The 20,925-nt window shown below is 44.7% G+C and overlaps 1 protein-coding gene across 1 annotated transcript in view; it reads left to right on the forward strand.

Moving 5' to 3' along the window:
* The first annotated feature begins 749 nt into the window (after positions 1-749).
* The window catches only part of LDLRAD2 (low density lipoprotein receptor class A domain containing 2), a 42,536-nt gene continuing 22,360 nt past the window's right edge, over positions 750-20,925 (forward strand). Inside the window, exon 1 of the mRNA XM_038377032.2 lies at positions 750-2,266. Coding sequence (XP_038232960.2) covers positions 2,134-2,266 — 133 coding nt within the window. The 5' untranslated portion in view covers positions 750-2,133. The remainder of the gene's footprint in view (positions 2,267-20,925) is intronic.

Raw genomic sequence — 20,925 nt, forward strand, 5'->3', positions numbered from 1 at the left:
TTGTGGGTTCTAGCTGCTCCAAGAAGCAATCATTTAAGGTTTCAAGAAACTTTATCTCTATCCCATCCTGAGGTGACATGTACCCAGTGAGTATGGGAATAGTTGAAATCCACCTTTATTATTGAGGTTTTTGTCTTTATAGCCTCTCTAATCTCCCTGAGCATTTCACAGTCATTCTTTTTCTGGACTGTTTGTGTTTGAAAAGTATTCTCACTTACACTAGCTGGCCACACATCTTAGATGCACCATGGAAATCAGGTTGTGATAGTCTTGATTGGTTATCCAGTACAGGAATAAAAGCGGTAAAGGGGGATAAACCTGAGAGTCTCTGGATTAAGTTTAGAAGTGTGAGCAACAAGGGTGATGTTGTGGTGGGAGTCTGCTATAGATCACCGGACCAGGGGGATGAGGTGGACGAGGCTTTCTTCTGGCAACTCACGGAAGTTACTAGATCGCAGGCCCTGGTTTTCAGCTGCTTTCAACTACCTGAAAGGGGGTTCCAAAGAGGATGGATCTAGACTGTTCTCAGTGGTAGCAGATGACAGAACAAGGAGTAATGGTCTCAAGTTGCAGTGGGGGAGGTTTAGGTTGGATATTAGGAAAAACTTTTTCACTTGGCGGGTGGTGAAACACTGGAATGAGTTACCTAGGAAGATGGTGGAATCTCCTTCCTTAGAAGTTTTTAAGGTCAGGCTTGACAAAGCCCTGGCTGGGATGATTTAGTTGGGGATTGGTCCTGCTTTGAGCGGGGGTTGGACTAGATGACCTCCTGAGTTCCCTTCCAACCCTGATATTCTATGATAAAGCTTTAAGCGATTATGACATTGGGAGGTTGTTGTTAGTTCTTCTTGGGCTAAGCATGTTCTCTAATTTCTAGCAAATCACCATTTGGAGGAGCTTGTGGCATATAAATTCAGCCTTTACCAGATTGGGAAGCCCCCAGATTTTCCAGAATAATCCTAATGGGTGTAGTGGGAATGGGTGGAGTTCCTGCCATAATGCTAGCACCGTAGAACCCCTGGCCTCTCATAGGAGAGCTAAAACTTTATGCCGAATGTACCTCCACGAGAACCTAGATGGTGCCACAATAAATCAAGAAAGGATTTTTACAAACACACACACATACTCTACAGATGGGAATTTCAAAGCCATCAAGGGGATTTGGACACCCAGTTTCCATTAGCATTAAACCTCCTACACCGCTCTGCAGATCTCAGCCTCCAGCAGTAGTTTTGTGAGTGCCATAAGCAAGTCCTATGGTCTGAGCAACCTGCACAGGGAGGGAGATGAAAGGCAAGGGGGAAGTGGGCCCAAGCAGTAGAATCGGAGAAATGGGACCAGGACAATAAAGTTTTGAAGGAAGAAAATAAAGATGATTTTGTTTTGTCCAGTTGGGTCTTCTGAAAAACATAGGTGACCTGCTACCCTTCCTTGAATGGGTATCTTCTCCCACCTCCCTGGCAAGGTTAAAGCTGCCCGTGCCTGTTCTATGATTTTCCTCTTTATAGCCTGGATTCAGCCAGGTGCTTCAGCATGTGCCTCCCTTGAACGGTCTGTGTAGCTCCATTGACTTTGATGGGAGTGCTCAGACACCTACTGGAATTAGGGCCTCAGCAGTTTCCATCAGTTCTAAATCAGTCCCAAGCCCATCGTTTTCAGCCTGGATCTCCCAATACCTGTCTTGTTAATGCTCTGGCACATCTATGCCTCATCCTCACTGGCTAGATATTGTCCATGTCGGTTTGCTATCACCACATAGATGCCTTTTAGTCTCATAATGGATTGGAGGTTCCTGGAGCAGCATGTTTTATTGTTCCCCCTGGCTCTTCTACTGCTCCATCAAATTCCCATAGTTGCCATGGCTACCCACCAACACAAATCCTGACCGTAAAAAGCGGAGTGAAGCAAGGACAAAAGTAAAGCTCTAGGAGTCATTGTGCCCAGACAAGAAAGAGAAAAGTCCTCTGCCTTTTAATCAACACCCGGGGCTGCTGCCTTTCATTATGAGCAGATCAGCTGCTCCCCTTTGTTCCCATGTCACAGCAACCTCCAGCTTGATTTGCTCACTGAAAGCTAGAAGGTCACCACACTCCTCAGTCTACCAGCTGCTGCTGGCCTAGCCGGTACTTCCTCATGTCTCGCTGTAGCTTGGGATTTGGGGCTCCTGAAAAAGAAAACACAAAGATGAGGGGACACTTGCATATGCTATCAAAGTGGCTGTTTCTGCTGAACTTCGTGGCATTGGAGGTCTCATCCATAGAAACAGGTATGGTGGTTTTTCCAGACTGCTTCTTTTGCTCCCCAGCTGGGCTGATCCAGAACTCGAGCTCTCTATTTGGTTTACTAGTAGAAACCTGACTTTACACTTGAACCTAAAGCGCATATCTGACGTGCACTGTAGCCACACTCCTTCCTATCTTTGCATAGGTGAGAGCTAAATGATTTCACTAGGATGGGGAGAGATATATGCATGGCCTATACAGAAGCTGCTATTTTTCCTGGTTTAAAAGGCAGCTACATAATGGTGAATGATTCATATGGTCTAAGGGGAGACAGGCACCTGTGGCTAGCAGATGACCATCAGTAGTTTCCCAAATCATGATTGGCTGTGCCCCTGCATGTATTTGCCTGTGTGAACTCACTGCTAGTTGTGACCTTTCTAAGCATGGAGGACATTCGGCACACTTCCAGGGCCCTGATGTTGTGCTGAGATGTGCAATGACACGTTGGCATTCACACACAGCTACTTGACAGACTGTTTGCAATTAATATTTTTCCTAGGGTGTTGAGGCCAAACTCTCATTCACAGTGCAAGAAGAATCACTGTTACCATCATTCCTGTTTCACTTCTGCAGGTGCAAATCAGAGGTAACTGCTCTAATTAATGGAGTTCCACCAATGTGAAACTGGTGGAAATTACAGGAAAATCAGGCTCAATGAGTCCAGCCAGGCACTATGAGTCCTACATGGCATCTTCTGTCCAGGAAAACATGATTGAGTAGGTAGAACCTCTTAACTTGCCTTGGAACAAAATTTTCCACTCTGTTCTGCGGCATGGGTAAGAGATCCACAGTGTGGACTGGAGAGCAGCATTTTGACCTTAGTCCTGTGGCTGAATGCAGCCCCCTCTCACCCTTGTGCAGCCCCAGTAAGCTGCACAAGGAGCTTGTACGGGTGTGACCAAGTGCTGCATTTGGCTCTCTGTCACATCCAGGTCTGGTTAGCTAAGACAGTGCGTGCCTTAGCTGCACCATACACAGAAAGCTATCTATTGTCCATTATGTAGCTGTATTGCTAGAATTATCAACACCTGTCTTACCATAGAGAATGAATGCATTCATTGCATGTAATTCACCAGCCCAGTAATCTTACTGGCCTAAGCAAATGTTAGTTTGGAAGGGGTGGCTCCCCATCAGGAGGTGGAAACATTAAGAGGGAATTTCTACAGTGGAGTCCAGGAGTCAAACCCTTTGGCATAGGAGCAGTAGGTGCTTTCTTGTGTTGGATTTAGTACTTTAATACCCATGAGGAAAAGTGGGGAAGTGTTTGGAGGTGATGGAGGAAATTCACTGAAACCCAGAGGAAATGGGTTGTGATGGAAGTTCACTTTGAGGATTGTCTCATGCCTTCCCTTCCTGTGGGAACTGGAATAAACCGGGGCCAACAGACAGAAAGAGACATTTTCCTCAAGGAAGCATCTGAGAGGAGCACAGGCTACACTGGGAGAAGAGGACGTAGGTGGGTGCATATATGCTGGAACTGCCACACCCCCTGGCTTGAAGTAGTTTCCATGATATACGGGTTTTACCGTTTGGTTCAATGCTCTCTGCACTCCCACTATACACATTGTTCCAGCACGCCTGGGTGGGCAGACAAGGGCACATGGACCCCAGGAGAGTTTGGAGTGCCCTTGTTACAATGTCCTATCCTCTGGGTAACTCTGTGAGTGCTGGCTGCCCAGCACGGGGCACCAGAGCACAGCATAGAATGTTTCACCCATTCCAGGTTTTCTCTGCTGTAATGGACTTGCTGTAAAAAACAGAGGGGGAATCCTGGCCCCATAGGAATTTTTGCCATTGATGTCAGTGAAGCCAGGATTCACCCAGACATGGACCCGAACTGGCACCTCCAATCGAGTCCCCTCTGTGTTTCAGATGGGGTTGGATTCTTCTAGTTCAAATTCCCACCCAGCTGAAATTTTATGAGAACAGCTGGTCTTGTGTGAGCTGCCCCACTCAAGATGGCTCAAGTCTCACCAGGTCAGACAGTTTTACATGTTTTGGGCCAAAATATTATGAGATCAGTTTTTGAGATTTCACTGAGTCAAATCCAGACACAAGTCCTAATCCTGATTTGGCCTTGACCCTAAACTCTAGCCTAAAACAATGCCAGAGCTAAAAATATGACCTGCTTCTCTGTACCCAATATCATCTGGACAATCTAAACAACACCCCCCTTCATTGCTGGGGGGATCACTGCTGAAGGCTTTGGATGAGCCAAGCCCTCATCCCTCTGCGAACTAAGCTCCACTGTACAACTTCAAAGGGTATTTCAACAGCAGGCTGCAAGCTTGTTTCTCCAAAGGAGCTGTCTCAGCCAATGATTTGAGATGTAATTGGATTAAAATCACCTGCATAGGACACAAGATGTTTTGGCATCAAGGAGACACGGCCCTTTGGCATTGACAAGCAGGAGAGCTGGAATATGCTGGCACCATAAAGTGCTTCCCCGGCGCTTCCCAGACGTGTGGGCTCCCAGAGGCACAGAGCAGCATTGTTCAGGTCTGTGTGTGTGTGTGTAACTGCAATGCCATGGCAGGGAACATGAGCTGATTCTGTGTGTGCTTGGCCCCAGTGGGCTGCTCCCTTGTGATTTCAGGGTAACAGTCAGAAGGGCCATTAAACGAGCCCCTGGTAATTTGATAGGTTTCAGAGTAGCAGCCATGTTAGTTGAGTCTTGGAGTACACTACAGGAGCAAACCTTTTTCTTTCTGCTCATCAGGACCAGTGGTGCGGGTTGACAGCTGACCCATCCCACGGTACGGCAGGGGGCTGTTAGGAGCTGGGAACTTTTCTGACTTTCTCCAGGGCCCAGTCTACCTCCCTGAGGTGGGAGAGACTTTAAAAACTGCGATTCTGCTCCCCACAATTTGCCATGAGCTTCTCCTCCCCCAGGAGGTAGAGCTGCCCTTTGTGCCCCACAGGTGGAGCTGGGAAGGCACCGGCACCAGCAACTGCATTGAGGAGGCAGTGGACACCATCCATTGCACCTCTTTCTCTCCTTGTGAAGAACCCGAGACAGACAAAGCTGGACACGCCCACTCGGAAATTGATGTCCAGTTCATGGAGCCAGCTAAGTTTTTAAACTACGGGTTGGGGGAAAGTCAACAGGTGTGGAGGAGCACATGGTTCAGACAGAGACATCCCTTAGGGGAAGATCTATTAATGGAGATTCTTTATGTCCTTGTAAGGAGGAGAGGATGGAAGATGATAAAATAAAGGCAGGATCTGATAAGAAACAGTCAAATGAAAAAAAGTCCCATTCAATTACATCACATAATGGCAGACAGCTAAAAAGTGACAAATTTTAAGTGCTTATATACAATGCTAGGAGTCTAAATAATAAGATGGGTGAACTAAAGTGCCTTGTATTAAATTAAGATATAGATATAATAGGCATCACAGAAACTTGGTGGAATGAGGATAATCAATGGGACACAGGTTTCAGAGTGGTAGCCGTGTTAGTCTGTATCAGCAAAAAGAACGAGGAATACTTGTGGCACCTTAGAGACTAACAAATTTATTTGGGCATAAGCTGTCATGGGCTAAAACCCACTTCATCAGATGCATGCAGTGGAAAATACAGTAGGAAGATATATATATATATACAGAGAACATGAAAAAATGCCATACCAACTCTAAAAAGACTAATCAATTAAGGTGGGCTGTTATCAGCAGGAGAAAAAAAACTTTTGTAGTGATAATCAGGATGGCCCATTTTAAACAGTTGACAAGAAGGTGTGAGTAACAGTAAGAGGCAAATTAGCATGGGGAAATAGTTTTTAGTTTGTGTAATGACTCATCCACTCCCAATCTTTATTCAAGCCTGATTTAATGGTGTCCAGTTTGCAAATTAATTCCAGTTCTGCAGTTTCTCGTTGGAGTCTGTTTTTGAAGTTTTTTTGTTGAAGAATTGCGACTTTTGGGTCTGTAATTCATAGAATCATAGAATCATAGAATATCAGGGTTGGAAGGGACCCCAGAAGGTCATCTAGTCCAACCCCCTGCTCAAAGCAGGACCAAGTCCCAGTTAAATCATCCCAGCCAGGGCTTTGTCAAGCCTGACCTTAAAAACCTCTAAGGAAGGAGATTCTACCACCTCCCTAGGTAACGCATTCCAGTGTTTCACCACCCTCTTAGTGAAAAAGTTTTTCCTAATATCCAATCTAAACCTCCCCCATTGCAACTTGAGACCATTACTCCTCGTTCTGTCATCTGCTACCATTGAGAACAGTCTAGAGCCATCCTCTTTGAAACCCCCTTTCAGGTAGTTGAAAGCAGCTATCAAATCCCCCCTCATTCTTCTCTTCTGCAGACTAAACAATCCCAGCTCCCTCAGCCTCTCCTCATAAGTCATGTGCTCTAGACCCCTAATCATTTTTGTTGCCCTTCGCTGTACTCTTTCCAATTTATCCACATCCTTCCTGTAGTGTGGGGCCCAAAACTGGACACAGTACTCCAGATGAGGCCTCACCAGTGTCGAATAGAGGGGAACGATCACGTCCCTCGATCTGCTCGCTATGCCCCTACTTATACATCCCAAAATGCCATTGGCCTTCTTGGCAACAAGGGCACACTGCTGACTCATATCCAGCTTCTCGTCCACTGTCACCCCTAGGTCCTTTTCCGCAGAACTGCTGCCGAGCCATTCGGTCCCTAGTCTGTAGCGGTGCATTGGATTCTTCCATCCTAAGTGCAGGACCCTGCACTTATCCTTATTGAACCTCATTAGATTTCTTTTGGCCCAATCCTCCAATTTGTCTAGGTCCTTCTGTATCCTATCCCTCCCCTCCAGCGTATCTACCACTCCTCCCAGTTTAGTATCATCCGCAAATTTGCTGAGAGTGCAATCCACACCATCCTCCAGATCATTTATGAAGATATTGAACAAAACGGGCCCCAGGACCGACCCCTGGGGCACTCCACTTGACACCGGCTGCCAACTAGACATGGAGCCATTGATCACTACCCGTTGAGCCCGACAATCTAGCCAGCTTTCTACCCACCTTATAGTGCATTCATCCAGCCCATACTTCCTTAACTTGCTGACAAGAATGCTGTGGGAGACCGTGTCAAAAGCTTTGCTAAAGTCAAGAAACAATACATCCACTGCTTTCCCTTCATCCACAGAACCAGTAATTGAGTGTCCAGAGAGGTTGAAGTGTTCTCCGACTGGTTTTTGAATGTTATAATTCTTGACATCTGGTTTGTGTCATTTATTCTTTTGTGTGTTGTGACAAAGTTCCTCCTCTACCTTGGTGGGTCTTGCGCTTATTGGCGGATTTGCTCACCTTGGAGATTCACGGCAGCCCTCAATTTGGCCATTTTCATGAACCCACAATCCAGGTCAACGCCTCCTGTGTTGGATCAGGAGTTGGGAGGTTTGGGGGGAACCCAGGCCTGTCCTCTACTCCGGGTTCCAGCCCAGGGCCCTGTGGAATGCAGCTGTCTAGAGTGTCTCCTGGAACAGCTGTGTGACAGCTACAACTCCCTGGGCTACTTCCCCATGGCCTCTTCCCAACCCCTTCTTTATCCTCACCATAAACCTTCCTCCTGGTGTCTGATAATGCTTGTACTCAGTCCTCCAACAGTATGTTTCCTCACTCTCAGCTCTTAGTGCCTCTTGCTCCCAGCTCCTCACACATGCACCACAAATTGAAGTGAGCTCCTTTTTAAACCCAGGTGCCCTGATTAGCCTGCCTTAATTGATTCTAGCAGCTTCTTGATTGGCTGCAGGTGTTCAAATCAGCCTGTCTGCCTTAATTGTTTTCAGAAAGTTCCTGATTGTTCTGGAACCTTCCCTGTTACCTTACCCAGGGAAAAGGGACCTACTTAACCCGGGGCTAATATATTTGCCTTCTTTCACTCTTCTGTAGCCATCTGGCCCGATCCTGTCACAGTAGAGACTTTCCAGTTTGGCCAATGTACATGGCAGAGGGGCATTGCTGGCATGTTACTCACACCTTCTTGTCAACTGTTTGAAATGGGCCACCCTGATTATCACTACGAAAGCTTTTTTTCTCCTGCTGATAATAGCCCACCTTAATTGATTAGTCTTGTTAGAGTTGTATGGCAATGCCCATTTTTTCATGTTCTCTGTGTATATATATATCTTCATACTGTATTTTCCACTACATGCATCTGATGAAGTGGAAAATTCAGTCTCTAAGTCTCTAAGGTGCCACAAGTACTCCTCATTTTTTTCAATGGGACACAGTAATACCAGGGTACAAAATATATCAGAAAGACAGAAAGGGTACAAAATATATCAGAAGGACAGAACAGGTTGTGCTGGTGGGGGAGTGGCACTATATGTAAAAGAAAACGTAGAATTAAATGAAGTAAAAATCTTAAGTGAACCAAACTGTACCATATAATCTCTATGGATAGAAATTCCATGCTTGAATAATAAGAATATAGCAGTAGGGATATATTACTGACCACCTGACCAGGATGATGATAGTGACTGTGAAATGCTCAGGAAGATTAAAGAGGCTATTTAAAAAAAACCCTCAATAATAATGGGGGATTTCAGCTATCCCCATATTGACTGGGTACATGTCACCCCAGGACGGGATGCAGAGATAAAGTTTCTTGACACCTTAAATGACTGCTTCTTGGAGCAGCTAGTTCTGGAACCCACAAGGGGAGAGGCAATTCTTGATTTAGTCCTAAGTGGAGCACAGGATCTGGTCCAAGAGGTGAATATAACTGAATTGCTTGCTAATAGTGACCAAAATATAACAACATTTAACATTCCTGTGGTGTGAAGAACACCTCAGCAGCTGAACACTGTGATATTTAATTTCAGAAAGGGGAACTATGCAAAAATGAGGCAGTTATTTTAACAGAAATTAAAAGGCACAGTGACGAGTGAAATCCCTGCAAGCTGCATGGACACTTTTCAAAGACACGATAATAGAAGCTCAACTTAAATGTACACCCCAAATTAAAAACACAGTAAAAGAACTAAAAAAAGAACCACCGTGGCTTAACAGCCATGTAAAAGAAGCAGTGAGAGATAAAAAGGTATCTTTTAAAAAGTGGAAGTCAAATCCTAGTGAGGTAAATAGAAAGGAGCATAAACTCTGCCAAATTAAGTGTAAAAATATCATTAGGATGGCCAAAAAAGAATTTGAAGAACAACTAGTCAAAGACTCAAAAAGTAATAGCAAAAAAAAATTTTAAGTACATCGGAAGCAGGAAGCTGCTAAACAACCAATGGGGCCATTGGACAATTGAGTTGCTAAAGGAAAACTCAAGGATGACAAGGCCATTGCAGAGAAACTAAATTAATTCTTTGCATTGGTCTTCCCGGCTGAGGATATGAGGGAGATTTTTAACCTGAGCCATTCTTTTTAGGTGACAGATCTGAGGAACTGTCCCAGATTGAGGTATCATTAGAGGAGGTTTTGGAACAAAATGATAAATTAAACAATAGTAAGTCACCAGGACCAGATGGTATTCACCCAAGAGTTCTGAAGGAACTCAAATGTGAAATTGCAGAACTACTAACTGTAGTTTGTAACCTATCATTGAAATCAGCTTCTGTACCAGATGACTGGAGGATAGCTAATGTGACACCAATTTTTTAAAAGGGCTCCAGAGGTGATCCCGGCAATTACAGGCCTGACTTCAGTACTGGGCAAACTGGTTGAAACTATAATAAAGAACAGAATTGTCAGACACATAGATGAACATAATTTGTTAGGGAAGAGTCAACATAGCTTTTGTAAAGAGAAATTATGCCTCACCAATCTATTAGAATTCTTTGAAGGGGTCAACAAGCATGTGGACAAGTGGATAAAGTGTACTTAGATTTTCAAAAAGAAAAGGAGTATTTGTGGCACCTTAGAGACTAACAAATTTATTAGAGCATAAGCTTTCGTGAGCTACAGCTCACTTCATCGGATGCATTTGGTGGAAAAAACAGAGGAGAGATTTATATACACACACACAGAGAACATGAAACAATGGGTTTATCATACACACTGTAAGGAGAGTAATCACTTAAGAAGAAAAGGAGTACTTGTGGCACCTTAGAGACTAACAAATTTATTAGAGCATAAGCTTTCGTGAGCTACAGCTCACTTCATCGGATGCATTTGGTGGAAAAAACAGAGGGGAGATTTATATACACACACAGAGAACATGAAACAATGGGTTTATCATACACACTGTAAGGAGAGTGATCACTTGAGATAAGCCATCACCAACAGCAGGGGGGGGAAGGAGGAAAACCTTTCATGGTGACAAGCAGGTAGGCTAATTCCAGCAGTTAACAAGAATATCAGAGGAACAGTGGGGGGTGGGGTGGGAGGGAGAAATACCATGGGGAAATAGTTTTACTTTGTGTAATGACTCATCCATTCCCAGTCTCTATTCAAGCCTAAGTTAATTGTATCCAGTTTGCAAATTAATTCCAATTCAGCAGTCTCTCGTTGGAGTCTGTTTTTGAAACTTTTTTGTCGAAGTATAGCCACTCTTAGGTCTGTGATCGAGTGACCAGAGAGATTGAAGTGTTCTCCAACTGGTTTTTGAATGTTATAATTCTTGACGTCTGATTTGTGTCCATTCATTCTTTTACGTAGAGACTGTCCAGTTTGGCCAATGTACATGGCAGAGGGGCATTGCTGGCACATGATGGCATATATCACATTGGTAGATGCGCAGGTGAACGAGCCTCTGATAGTGTGGCTGATGTGATTAGGCCCTATGATGGTATCCCCTGAATAGATATGTGGACAGAGTTGGCAACGGGCTTTGTTGCAAGGATAGGTTCCTGGGTTAGTGGTTCTGTTGTGTGGTGTGTGGTTGCTGGTGAGTATTTGCTTCAGATTGGGGGGCTGTCTGTAAGCAAGGACTGGTCTGTCTCCCAAGATCTGAGAGAGCGATGGCTCGATGCGGTTATTATGGCTGACTTAGAACAACGCTTCCTCAGCTCTCGTCCCCTAATGCCCCTACTCTATTTGCGCTACATTGATGACATCTTCATCATCTGGACCCATGGAAAAGAAGCTCTTGAGGAATTCCACCATGATTTCAACAATTTCCATCCCACCATCAACCTCAGCCTGGACCAGTCCACACAAGAGATCCACTTCCTGGACACTACGGTGCTAATAAGCGATGGTCACATAAACACCACCCTATATCGGAAACCTACTGACCGCTATTCCTACCTACATGCCTCTAGCTTTCATCCAGATCATACCACTCGATCCATTGTCTACAGCCAAGCGCTACGATATAACCGCATTTGCTCCAACCCCTCAGACAGAGACAAACACCTACAAGATCTCTATCATGCATTCCTACAACTACAATACCCACCTGCTGAAGTGAAGAAACAGATTGACAGAGCCAGAAGAGTACCCAGAAGTCACCTACTACAGGACAGGCCCAACAAAGAAAACAACAGAACGCCACTAGCCATCACCTTCAGCCCCCAACTAAAACCTCTCCAACGCATCATCAAGGATCTACAACCTATCCTGAAAGACGAGCCATCGCTCTCTCAGATCTTGGGAGACAGACCAGTCCTTGCTTACAGACAGCCCCCCAATCTGAAGCAAATACTCACCAGCAACCACACAACAGAACCACTAACCCAGGAACCTATCCTTGCAACAAAGCCCGTTGCCAACTCTGTCCACATATCTATTCGGGGGATACCATCATAGGGCCTAATCACATCAGCCACAATATCAGAGGCTCGTTCACCTGCGCATCTACCAATGTGATATATGCCATCATGTGCCAGCAATGCCCCTCTGCCATGTACATTGGCCAAACTGGACAGTCTCTACGTAAAAGAATGAATGGACACAAATCAGACGTCAAGAATTATAACATTCAAAAACCAATTGGAGAACACTTCAATCTCTCTGGTCACTCGATCACAGACCTAAGAGTGGCTATACTTCGACAAAAAAGCTTCAAAAACAGACTCCAATGAGAGACTGCTGAATTGGAATTAATTTGCAAACTGGATACAATTAACTTAGGCTTGAATAGAGACTGGGAATGGATGAGTCATTACACAAAGTAAAACTATTTCCCCATGGTATTTCTCCCCCCCCCCCCCCCCACTGTTCCTCTGATATTCTTGTTAACTGCTGGAATTAGCCTACCTTGCTTGTCACCATGAAAGGTTTTCCTCCTTCCCCCCCCCCGCTGCTGGTGATGGCTTATCTTAAGTGATCACTCTCCTTACAGTGTGTATGATAAACCCATTGTTTCATGTTCTCTGTGTGTGTGTATATAAATCTCTCCTCTGCTTTTTCCACCAAATGCATCCGATGAAGTGAGCTGTAGCTCACGAAAGCTTATGCTCTAATAAATTTGTTAGTCTCTAAGGTGCCACAAATACTCCTTTTCTTTTTGCGAATACAGACTAACACGGCTGCTACTCTGAAACCTTAGATTTTCAGAAAGCCTTTGACAAGGTCCCTCACCAAAGGCTCTTAAGCAAGGTAAGCAGTCATGGGATAAGAGGGCAGGTCCTCTCATGGATCAGTAACTGGTTAAAAGATAAGGAGTACTTGTGGCACCTTAGAGACTAACAAATTTATTAGAGCATAAGCTTTTGTGAGCTACAGATCACTTCATCGGATGCATTTGGTGGAAAAAATGGTGGGTTTTTTTTCCACCAAATGCATCCGATGAAGTGAGCTGTAGCTCACGAAAGCTTATGCTCTAATAAATTTGTTAGTCTCTAAGGTGCCACAAGTACTCCTTTTCTTTTTGCGAATACAGACTAACACGGCTGCTACTCTGAAACCTGGTTAAAAGATAGGAAACAAAGGATAGGAATAAATGGTCAGTTTTCAGAATGGAGAGAGATAAATAGTGGTGTCCTCCAGGGTTCTGTACAAGGATTCATAAATGATCTGGAAAAAGGGGTAAACAGTGGGTAGCAAAATTTGCAGATGATACGAAAGGCTTTGAGCCAGGGCAACTGCTTCGAGCCAGCAGCCTTATAAAAAAGCAGCCAGTTGCGAACCGAGTGAGCTGCTAACAGAGGAGAAGCAAACAAGGGGAGTTTACCTGGGAACCATCCATACGGTGAGTGCTGCATTAGAGGGCTGTGTTGTCAGCTGGTGGGATGAATATCTGAGTGTCTATCTGCTGTGACTATTTGTTTGACTGGTGCTCATTGCAGGGACTGTTTGACCGTGTGTTTGTTTGTTTGAAAAGTGTGAATTAGGAGTGCTTTGTTACAGGTGGGCCTTGAGTGGTTGATTGGAGGGAAGGCTTTGAGCCAGCAACCTTGTAAAAAAGTAGCCAGTTGCGAACAGAGCGAGCTGTGAATAGAGAAGGAAACAGAGGGATTTTGCCTAGGAGTTTGCCTAGGGAGGCGTCCCCACAGATTTTTTGCCTTTCAGGCTTCTGTGAGCAGTAAATACAACATCTGAAGAGGCTCTTAGAAGGAAGACAATATGGATAGTGAGTGATCAGTTGTTGTGACCTGCACAGGATGTGCCATGTTTGTCTTTTTCCCAGAGGATCGAAGTGATTTCGTCTGTACGAAGTGCAAGTTGGTCTCTATATTGGAAAAGAAGGTTAAAGGATTAGAGACCCAAGTATCAACCCTGCATTGCATCAGAGAAAACGAAGACTTTCTGGATAGAAGTCAGCGTTTGGTACTACAGGCACAGCATGCTGAAGAATCTGAGAGGGCAGTGCAGAACGGGGAAGAAAATTGGCAGCATGTGACCTCCAGAAGAAGAAAGAGGCAAACCCATGTACCCCCAATGCAGATAGAGGTAAGAAACCGTTTTCAGGCTCTCTGCACAGGTACTATAGTGGAGAATGGTTTGGAAGAGTCATCTGAGGGAAGAGATCAGAAGGAGACCCCATCAACCAGAAGGCATGGGATGCATTCTCCTAGGAATGGGGGTTCCATGACCACCACTCCCAAGAGGAGGAGATGGGTGGTGGTGGTCTGGGAGTCCATCCTAAGGGGGACGGAGTCATCTATCTGCCGACCGGACCGGGAGACTCGAGACGTGTGCTGCTTGCCTAGCGCTAGAATTCAGGAAGTGATGGAGAGTCTGCTGAGACTGATCAAGCCCTCGGACTGGTACCTCTTCCTACTTCTCCATGTGGGCACCAATGATATTGCCAAGAATGACCTTGAGCGGGTCACTGCTGACTATGTGGCTCTGGGAAGAAGGATAAAGGAGTTTGAGGCGCAAGTCATGTTCTCATCCATCCTCCCTGTTGAAGGAAAAGGCTCAGATAGGGATCATCAAATTGTGGAGGTAAATGCGTGGTTATGCAGGTGGTGTCAGAGAGAGGGCTTTGGATTATTCAACCATGGGATGTGGTTCCAGAAAGAAGGATTGCTAGGAAGAGATGCGATCCACCTAACGAAGACTGGGAAGAGCATCTTTGCAGGCAGGCTTGCTAACCTAGTGAGGAGGGCTTTAAATTAGGTTTGCCAGAGGATGGAGACCTAAGCCCTGAGGTAAGTGGGGTAGTGGAATACTGGGAGGAAACACAAGGAGGAGGGTGCAACAGGGGAGGCCTCCTGATTCCTATTGAGCAAGTAGCGCAATCGGCTAGTTATCTTAGGTGCCTGTACACAAATGCAAGAAGCCTGGGAAACAAGCAGGAGGAATTGGAAGTCCTGGCACAGTCAAGGAACTATGATGTGATTGGAATAACAGAGACTTGGTGGGGTAACTCATTGTCATGGATGGGTATAAACTGTTCAGGAAGGACAGCTGGGGGAGAAAAGGTGGGGGAGTTCAGTTGCACTGTATGTAAGAGCAGTATGATTGCTCAGAGCTCCAGTACGAAACTGGAGAAAAGACTGTTGAGAGTCTTTGGATTAAGTTTAGAGGTGAGAACAACAAGGGTGATGTCGTGATGGAGTCTGCTATAGACCACCGGACCAAAGGATGAGGTAGATAAGGCTTTCTTTGGACATGTAACAGAAGTTTCCAGCTCACAGGCCCTGGTTCTCATGGGGGACTTCAATCACCCTGACATCTGCTGGAAGAGCAATACAGCAGTGCTCAGACAATCCAGGCAGGTTTTGTAGATAATAATACCTCTCAGATACTGTTTTTCATCCACAGATCTCTACGCACAATGTTGGGGACAACTTCCTGGTGCAAGTGCTGGAGGAACCAACTAGGGGCCGTGATCCTCTTAACCTGCTGCTCACAAACAGGGAAGAATTGGTAGGGGAAGTAGAAGTGGATGGGAACCTGGGCAGCAGTGATCGTGAGATGGTTGAGTTCAGGATCCTGCCAAAAGGAAGAAAGAAGAGCAGCAGAATATGGACCCTGGACTTCAGGAAAGCAGACTTTGACTCTCTCAGGGAACTGATGGATCACAGGATTCCCTGGGAGGCTAATCTGAGGGGGAAAGGAGTCCAGGAGAGCTGGTTGTATTTTAAAGAAGTCTTATTGAGAGCGCAGGAACAAACCATCCTGATGTGCAGAAAGAATAGCAAGTATGGCAGGCAACCAGCTTGGCTTAAGAGAGCAATCTTCGGTGAGCTTAAACACAAAAAGGAAGCTTACAAGAAGGGGAAACTTGGACAGATGACTAGGGAGGAGTATAAGAATATTGCTTGAGCATGCAGGGGTGTAATCAGGAAGGCCAAAGTACAATTGGAGTTGCAGCTAGCAAGGGATGTGAAGGGTAACAAGAAGGGTTTCTACAGCTATGTTAGCAACAAGAAATTCAGGGAAAGTGTGGAACCGTTACTCGATGGGGGAGGCCAACTATTGACAGATGATGTCAAAAAAGCTGAAGTATTCAATGCTTTTTTTGCCTCAGTCTTCACAGACAAGTTCAGCTCCCAGACTGCAGCACTGGGCATCACAGTATAGGGTGGAGGCGAGCATCCCTCAGTGGTGAAAGAACAGGTTAAGGACTATTTAGAAAACCTGGACATGCACAAGTCCATGGAGCCGGATGCAATGCATCCGAGGGTGCTGAGGGAGTTGGCTGATGTGATTGCAGACCCCTTGGCCATTATCTCTGAAAACTCATGGTGATTGAGGGAGTTCCAGCATGATTGGAAAAAGTCTACTATAGTGTCCATCTTTTAACAAGGGAAGAAGGAGAACCCAGGGAACTACAGACCAGTCAGCCTCACCTCAGTCCCTGGAAAAATCATGGAGCAGGTCCTCAAGAAATCCATTTTGAAGCACTTGGAGGAGAGGAAGGAGATCAGGAACAGTCAACCTGGATTCACCAAGGGCAAGTCATGCCTGACTAACCTGATTGCCTTCTATGATGAGATAACTGGCTCTGTGGATATGGGGAAAGCGGTGGACGTGATATATCTTGACTTTAGCAAAGCTTTTGATACGGTCTCCCACAGTATTCTTGCCAGCAAGTTAAAGAAGTATGGACTGGATGAATGGACTATAAGGTGGATAGAAAGCTGGCTAGATTGTCAGACTCAACGGGTAGTGATCAACAGCTCGATTGTCTAGTTGGCAATCGGTATCAAACGGAGTGCTCCAAGGGTCGGTCCTGCGGCCGGTTTTGTACAATATCTTCATTAACGATCTGGATGATGGGATGGACTGCAGCCTCAGCAACTTTGCAGATGACGCTAAACTGGGGGGGAGAGATAGATATGCTGCAACTGGTTATAGTGGACAACCTTGATTCGAGTGATCATGAATTAATTCAGTTTAAACTAAATGGGAGTGTAAATTAAAACACATCTGCAACTAGGGTCCTTGACTTCAAAAGGGCAAAATTTTAAAAATGAAGGGAATTAGTTTGGAAATGGACTGGACTGAAGAAAAATGGTTTCTGACCTTCTGTAACTGGCGTTACATAGATTCATAGATATTAAGGTCAGAAGGGACCATTATGATCATCTAGTCTGGCCTCCTGCACAGTGCAGGCCACCGAATCTCACCCACCCACTCCTGCAATAAACCTCTCACCTATGTCTGAGCTATTGAAGTCCTCAAATCATGGTTTAAAGACTTCAAGGTGCAGAGAATCCTCCAGCAAGTGACCCGTGCCCCATGTTGCAGAAGAAGGTGAAAAACCCCCAAGACCTCTTCCAATCTGCCCTGGAAGAAAATTCCTTCGCAACCACAAATATGGCGATCAGCTGAACGCTGAGCATGTGGGCAAGATTCACCAGCCGGATACCCAGGAAAGAATTCCCTGTAGTAACTCAGATCGCACCCCATTTAACATCCCATCACAGGCCATTGGGCCTATTTACCATAAATAGTTAAAGATCAATTAATTGCCAAAATCATGTTTTCCCATCATACCATCTCTTCCATAAACTTATCAAGTTTAATCTTGAAGCCAGATAGGTCTTTTGCTCCCACTGCATCGCTTGGAAGGCTATTTCAGAACTTCACTCCTCTGATGGTTAGAAACCTTCACCTAATTTCAAGTCTAAACTTCCCGATGGCCAGTTTATATCCTATTGTTCTTGTGTCCACATTGGTACTGAGCTTAAATAATTCCTCTCCCTCTCTGGTATTTATCCCTCTGATATATTTATAGAGAGCAATCATATCTCCCCTCAACCTTCTTTGGGTTAGGCTAAACAAGCCAAGCTCCTTGAGTCTTCTGTCATAAGACAGATTTTCCATTCCTCAGATCATCCTAGTAGCCCTTCCCTATACCGGTTCCAGTTTGAATTCATCCTTTTTAAACATGGGAGACCAGAACTGCACACAATATTCCAGGTGAGATCTCACCAATGCCTTGTATAACGGTACTAACACCTCCTTATCTCTACTTGAAATACCTCACCTGATGCATCCCAAGACCGCATTAGCTTTTTTCATGGCCATATCACATTGACAGCTCATAGTCATCCTGTGGTCAACCAATACTCCAAGATCCTTCTCCTCCTCTGTTACTTCTAATTGATGCGTCCCCATCTTAAAACTACAATTCTTGTTATTAATCCCTAAATGCATAACCTTACACTTCTCACTATTAAATTTCATCTTATTACTATTACTCTAGTTTACAAGGTCATCCAGATCCTCCTGTATGATATCCCGATCCTTCTCTAAATTAGCAATACCTCCCAGCTTTGTATCATCCGCAAACTTTATTAGCACACTCCCACTTTTTGTGCCGAGGTCAGTAATAAAAAGATTAAATAAGATTGGTCCCAAAACCAATCCCTGAGGAACTCCACTGGTAACCTCCCTTCTGCCTGACAGTTCACCTTTCAGTAGGACCTGCTGCAGTCTCCCCTTTAACCAATTCCTTAGCCATCTTTCAATTTTCATATTGATCCCCATCTTTTCCAATTTAACTAATAATTCCCCATGTGGCACTGTATCAAACGCCTTACTGAAATCGAGGTAAATTAGATCCATTGTGTTTCCTTTGTCTAAAAAATCTGTTACTTTCTCAAAGAAGGAAATCAGGTAGGTTTGGCACGATTTACCTTTTGCAAAACCATGTTATATTTTGTCCCATTTACCATTGACCTGAATGTCCTTAACTACTTTCTCCATCAAAATTTTTTCCAAGACCTTGCATACTACAGATGTTAAACTTACAGGCCTGTAGTTAACTGGATCACTTTTTTTCCCTTTCTTAAAAATAGGAACTATGTTAGCAATTCTCCAGTCATACGGTACAACCCCTGACTTTACAGATTCATTAAAAATTCTTGCTAATAGGCTTGCAATTTCATGTGCCAATTCCTTTAATATTTTTGGATGAAGATTATCTGGGCCCCCCGATTTAGTCCCATTAAGCTGTTCGAGTTTCGCTTCTACCTCAGATATAGTAATATCTACCTCCATATCCTCCTTCCCATTTGTCATGCTACCATTATCCCTAAGATCCTCATTAGCCTCATTAAAGAGTGAGGCAAAGTATTTGTTTAGATATTGGGCCATACCTAGATTATCCTTAACCTCCACTCTATCCTCACTGTTTAGCGGTCCCACTTCTTCTTTCTTTGTTTTCTTCTTATTTATATAGCTATAGAGCCTTTTACTATTGGTTTTAATTCCCTTTGCAAGGTCCAACTTTACTTGACTTTTAGCCTGTCTCACTTTATCCCTACATGTTCTGACCTCAATAAGGTAGCTTTCCTTGCTGATCTCTCCCACCTTCCACCTCCTGTATGCTTTCTGCTTTTTCTTAATCACCTCTCTGAGATGCTTGCTCATCCAGCTTGGTCTACAACTCCTGACTATGAATTTTTTCCCCTTTCTTGGGATTCAGGCTTCCGATAGCTTCTGCAGCTTTGACTTGAAGTAATACCAGGCCTCCTCTGCCTTTAGATCCATAAGTTCTTCAGTCCAATCCGCTTCCCTAACTAATTTCCTTAATTTTTGAAAGTCAGCCCTTTTGAAATCAAAAACCCTAGTTGCAGATTTATTTTTGTTTATCCTTCCATTCAGTTTGAACTGAATTAGCTCATGATCACTCGAACCTAGGTTGTCCCCTACAACCGTTTCTTCTATGAGGTCCTCACTACTCACCAAAACCAAATTTAAAATGGCATCCCCTCTTGTCAGTTCAGCAACTACTTGATGAAGGAATCCATCAGCTATCGCATCTAGGAAAATCTGAGCTCTATTATTATTACTAGCACTTGTCCTCCAGTCTATATCTGGGAAGTTAAAGTCTCCCATGATTACGCAGTTTCCATTAGTATTTACTTCATTAAAAACATTAAAGAGGGCTCTATTCATATCCAGATCGGATCCTGGTGGTCTATAGCACACCCCAAGCACTATTACAGGGGGGCTCTAGTAGTTTTCTTCCCCAATGTGATTTTTGCCCAGATGGACTCTGTCTTATCTATCTTATCGCTTCTTATTTCTTTACATTCTACCTCATCATTGATATGCAATGCTACTCCACCACCTTTACCTCTATTTCTGTCTTTCCTAAACAGCACATACCCTTCAAGGTATGTGGGAGGTAAGTAGGAAAGCGGGATACCGGGAGGAAGCACAGGCAGGAATGTCTGTGAGGGGAGGGCTCCTGCCTCATACTGGGAATGAGGGGCGATCAACAGGTTATCTCAAGTGCTTATATACAAATGCACAAAGCCTTGGAAACAAGCAGGGAGAACTGGAGGTCCTGGTGATGTCAAGGAATTATGACGTGATTGGAATAACAGAGACTTGGTGGGATAACTCACATGACTGGAGTACAGTCATGGATGGTTATAAACTGTTCAGGAAGGACAGGCAGGGCAGAAAAGGTGGGGGAGTAGCACTGTATGTAAGGGAGCAGTATGACTGCTCAGAGCTCCGGTACGAAACTGTGGAAAAACCTGAGTGTCTCTGGATTAAGTTTAGAAGTGTGTGCAACAAGAGTGATGTCATGGTGGGAGTCTGCTATAGACCACCGGACCAGGGGGATGAGGTGGATGAGGCTTTCTTCCGGCAACTCACGGAAGCTACTAGATCGCATGCCCTGATTCTCATGGGTGACTTTAATTTTCCTGATATCTGCTGGGAGAGCAATACAGCGGTGCATAGACAATCCAGGAAGTTTTTGGAAAGCGTAGGGGACAATTTCCTGGTGCAAGTGCTAGGGGAGCCAACTAGGGGGAGCGCTTTTCTTGACCTGCTGCTCACAAACCGGGTAGAATTAGTGGGGGAAGCAAAAGTGGATGGGAATCTGGGAGGCAGTGACCATGAGTTGGTTG

This window comes from Dermochelys coriacea, chromosome 18, assembly GCF_009764565.3.
Source record: "Dermochelys coriacea isolate rDerCor1 chromosome 18, rDerCor1.pri.v4, whole genome shotgun sequence".
In the NCBI taxonomy this organism is placed as follows: Eukaryota; Metazoa; Chordata; order Testudines; family Dermochelyidae; genus Dermochelys; species Dermochelys coriacea.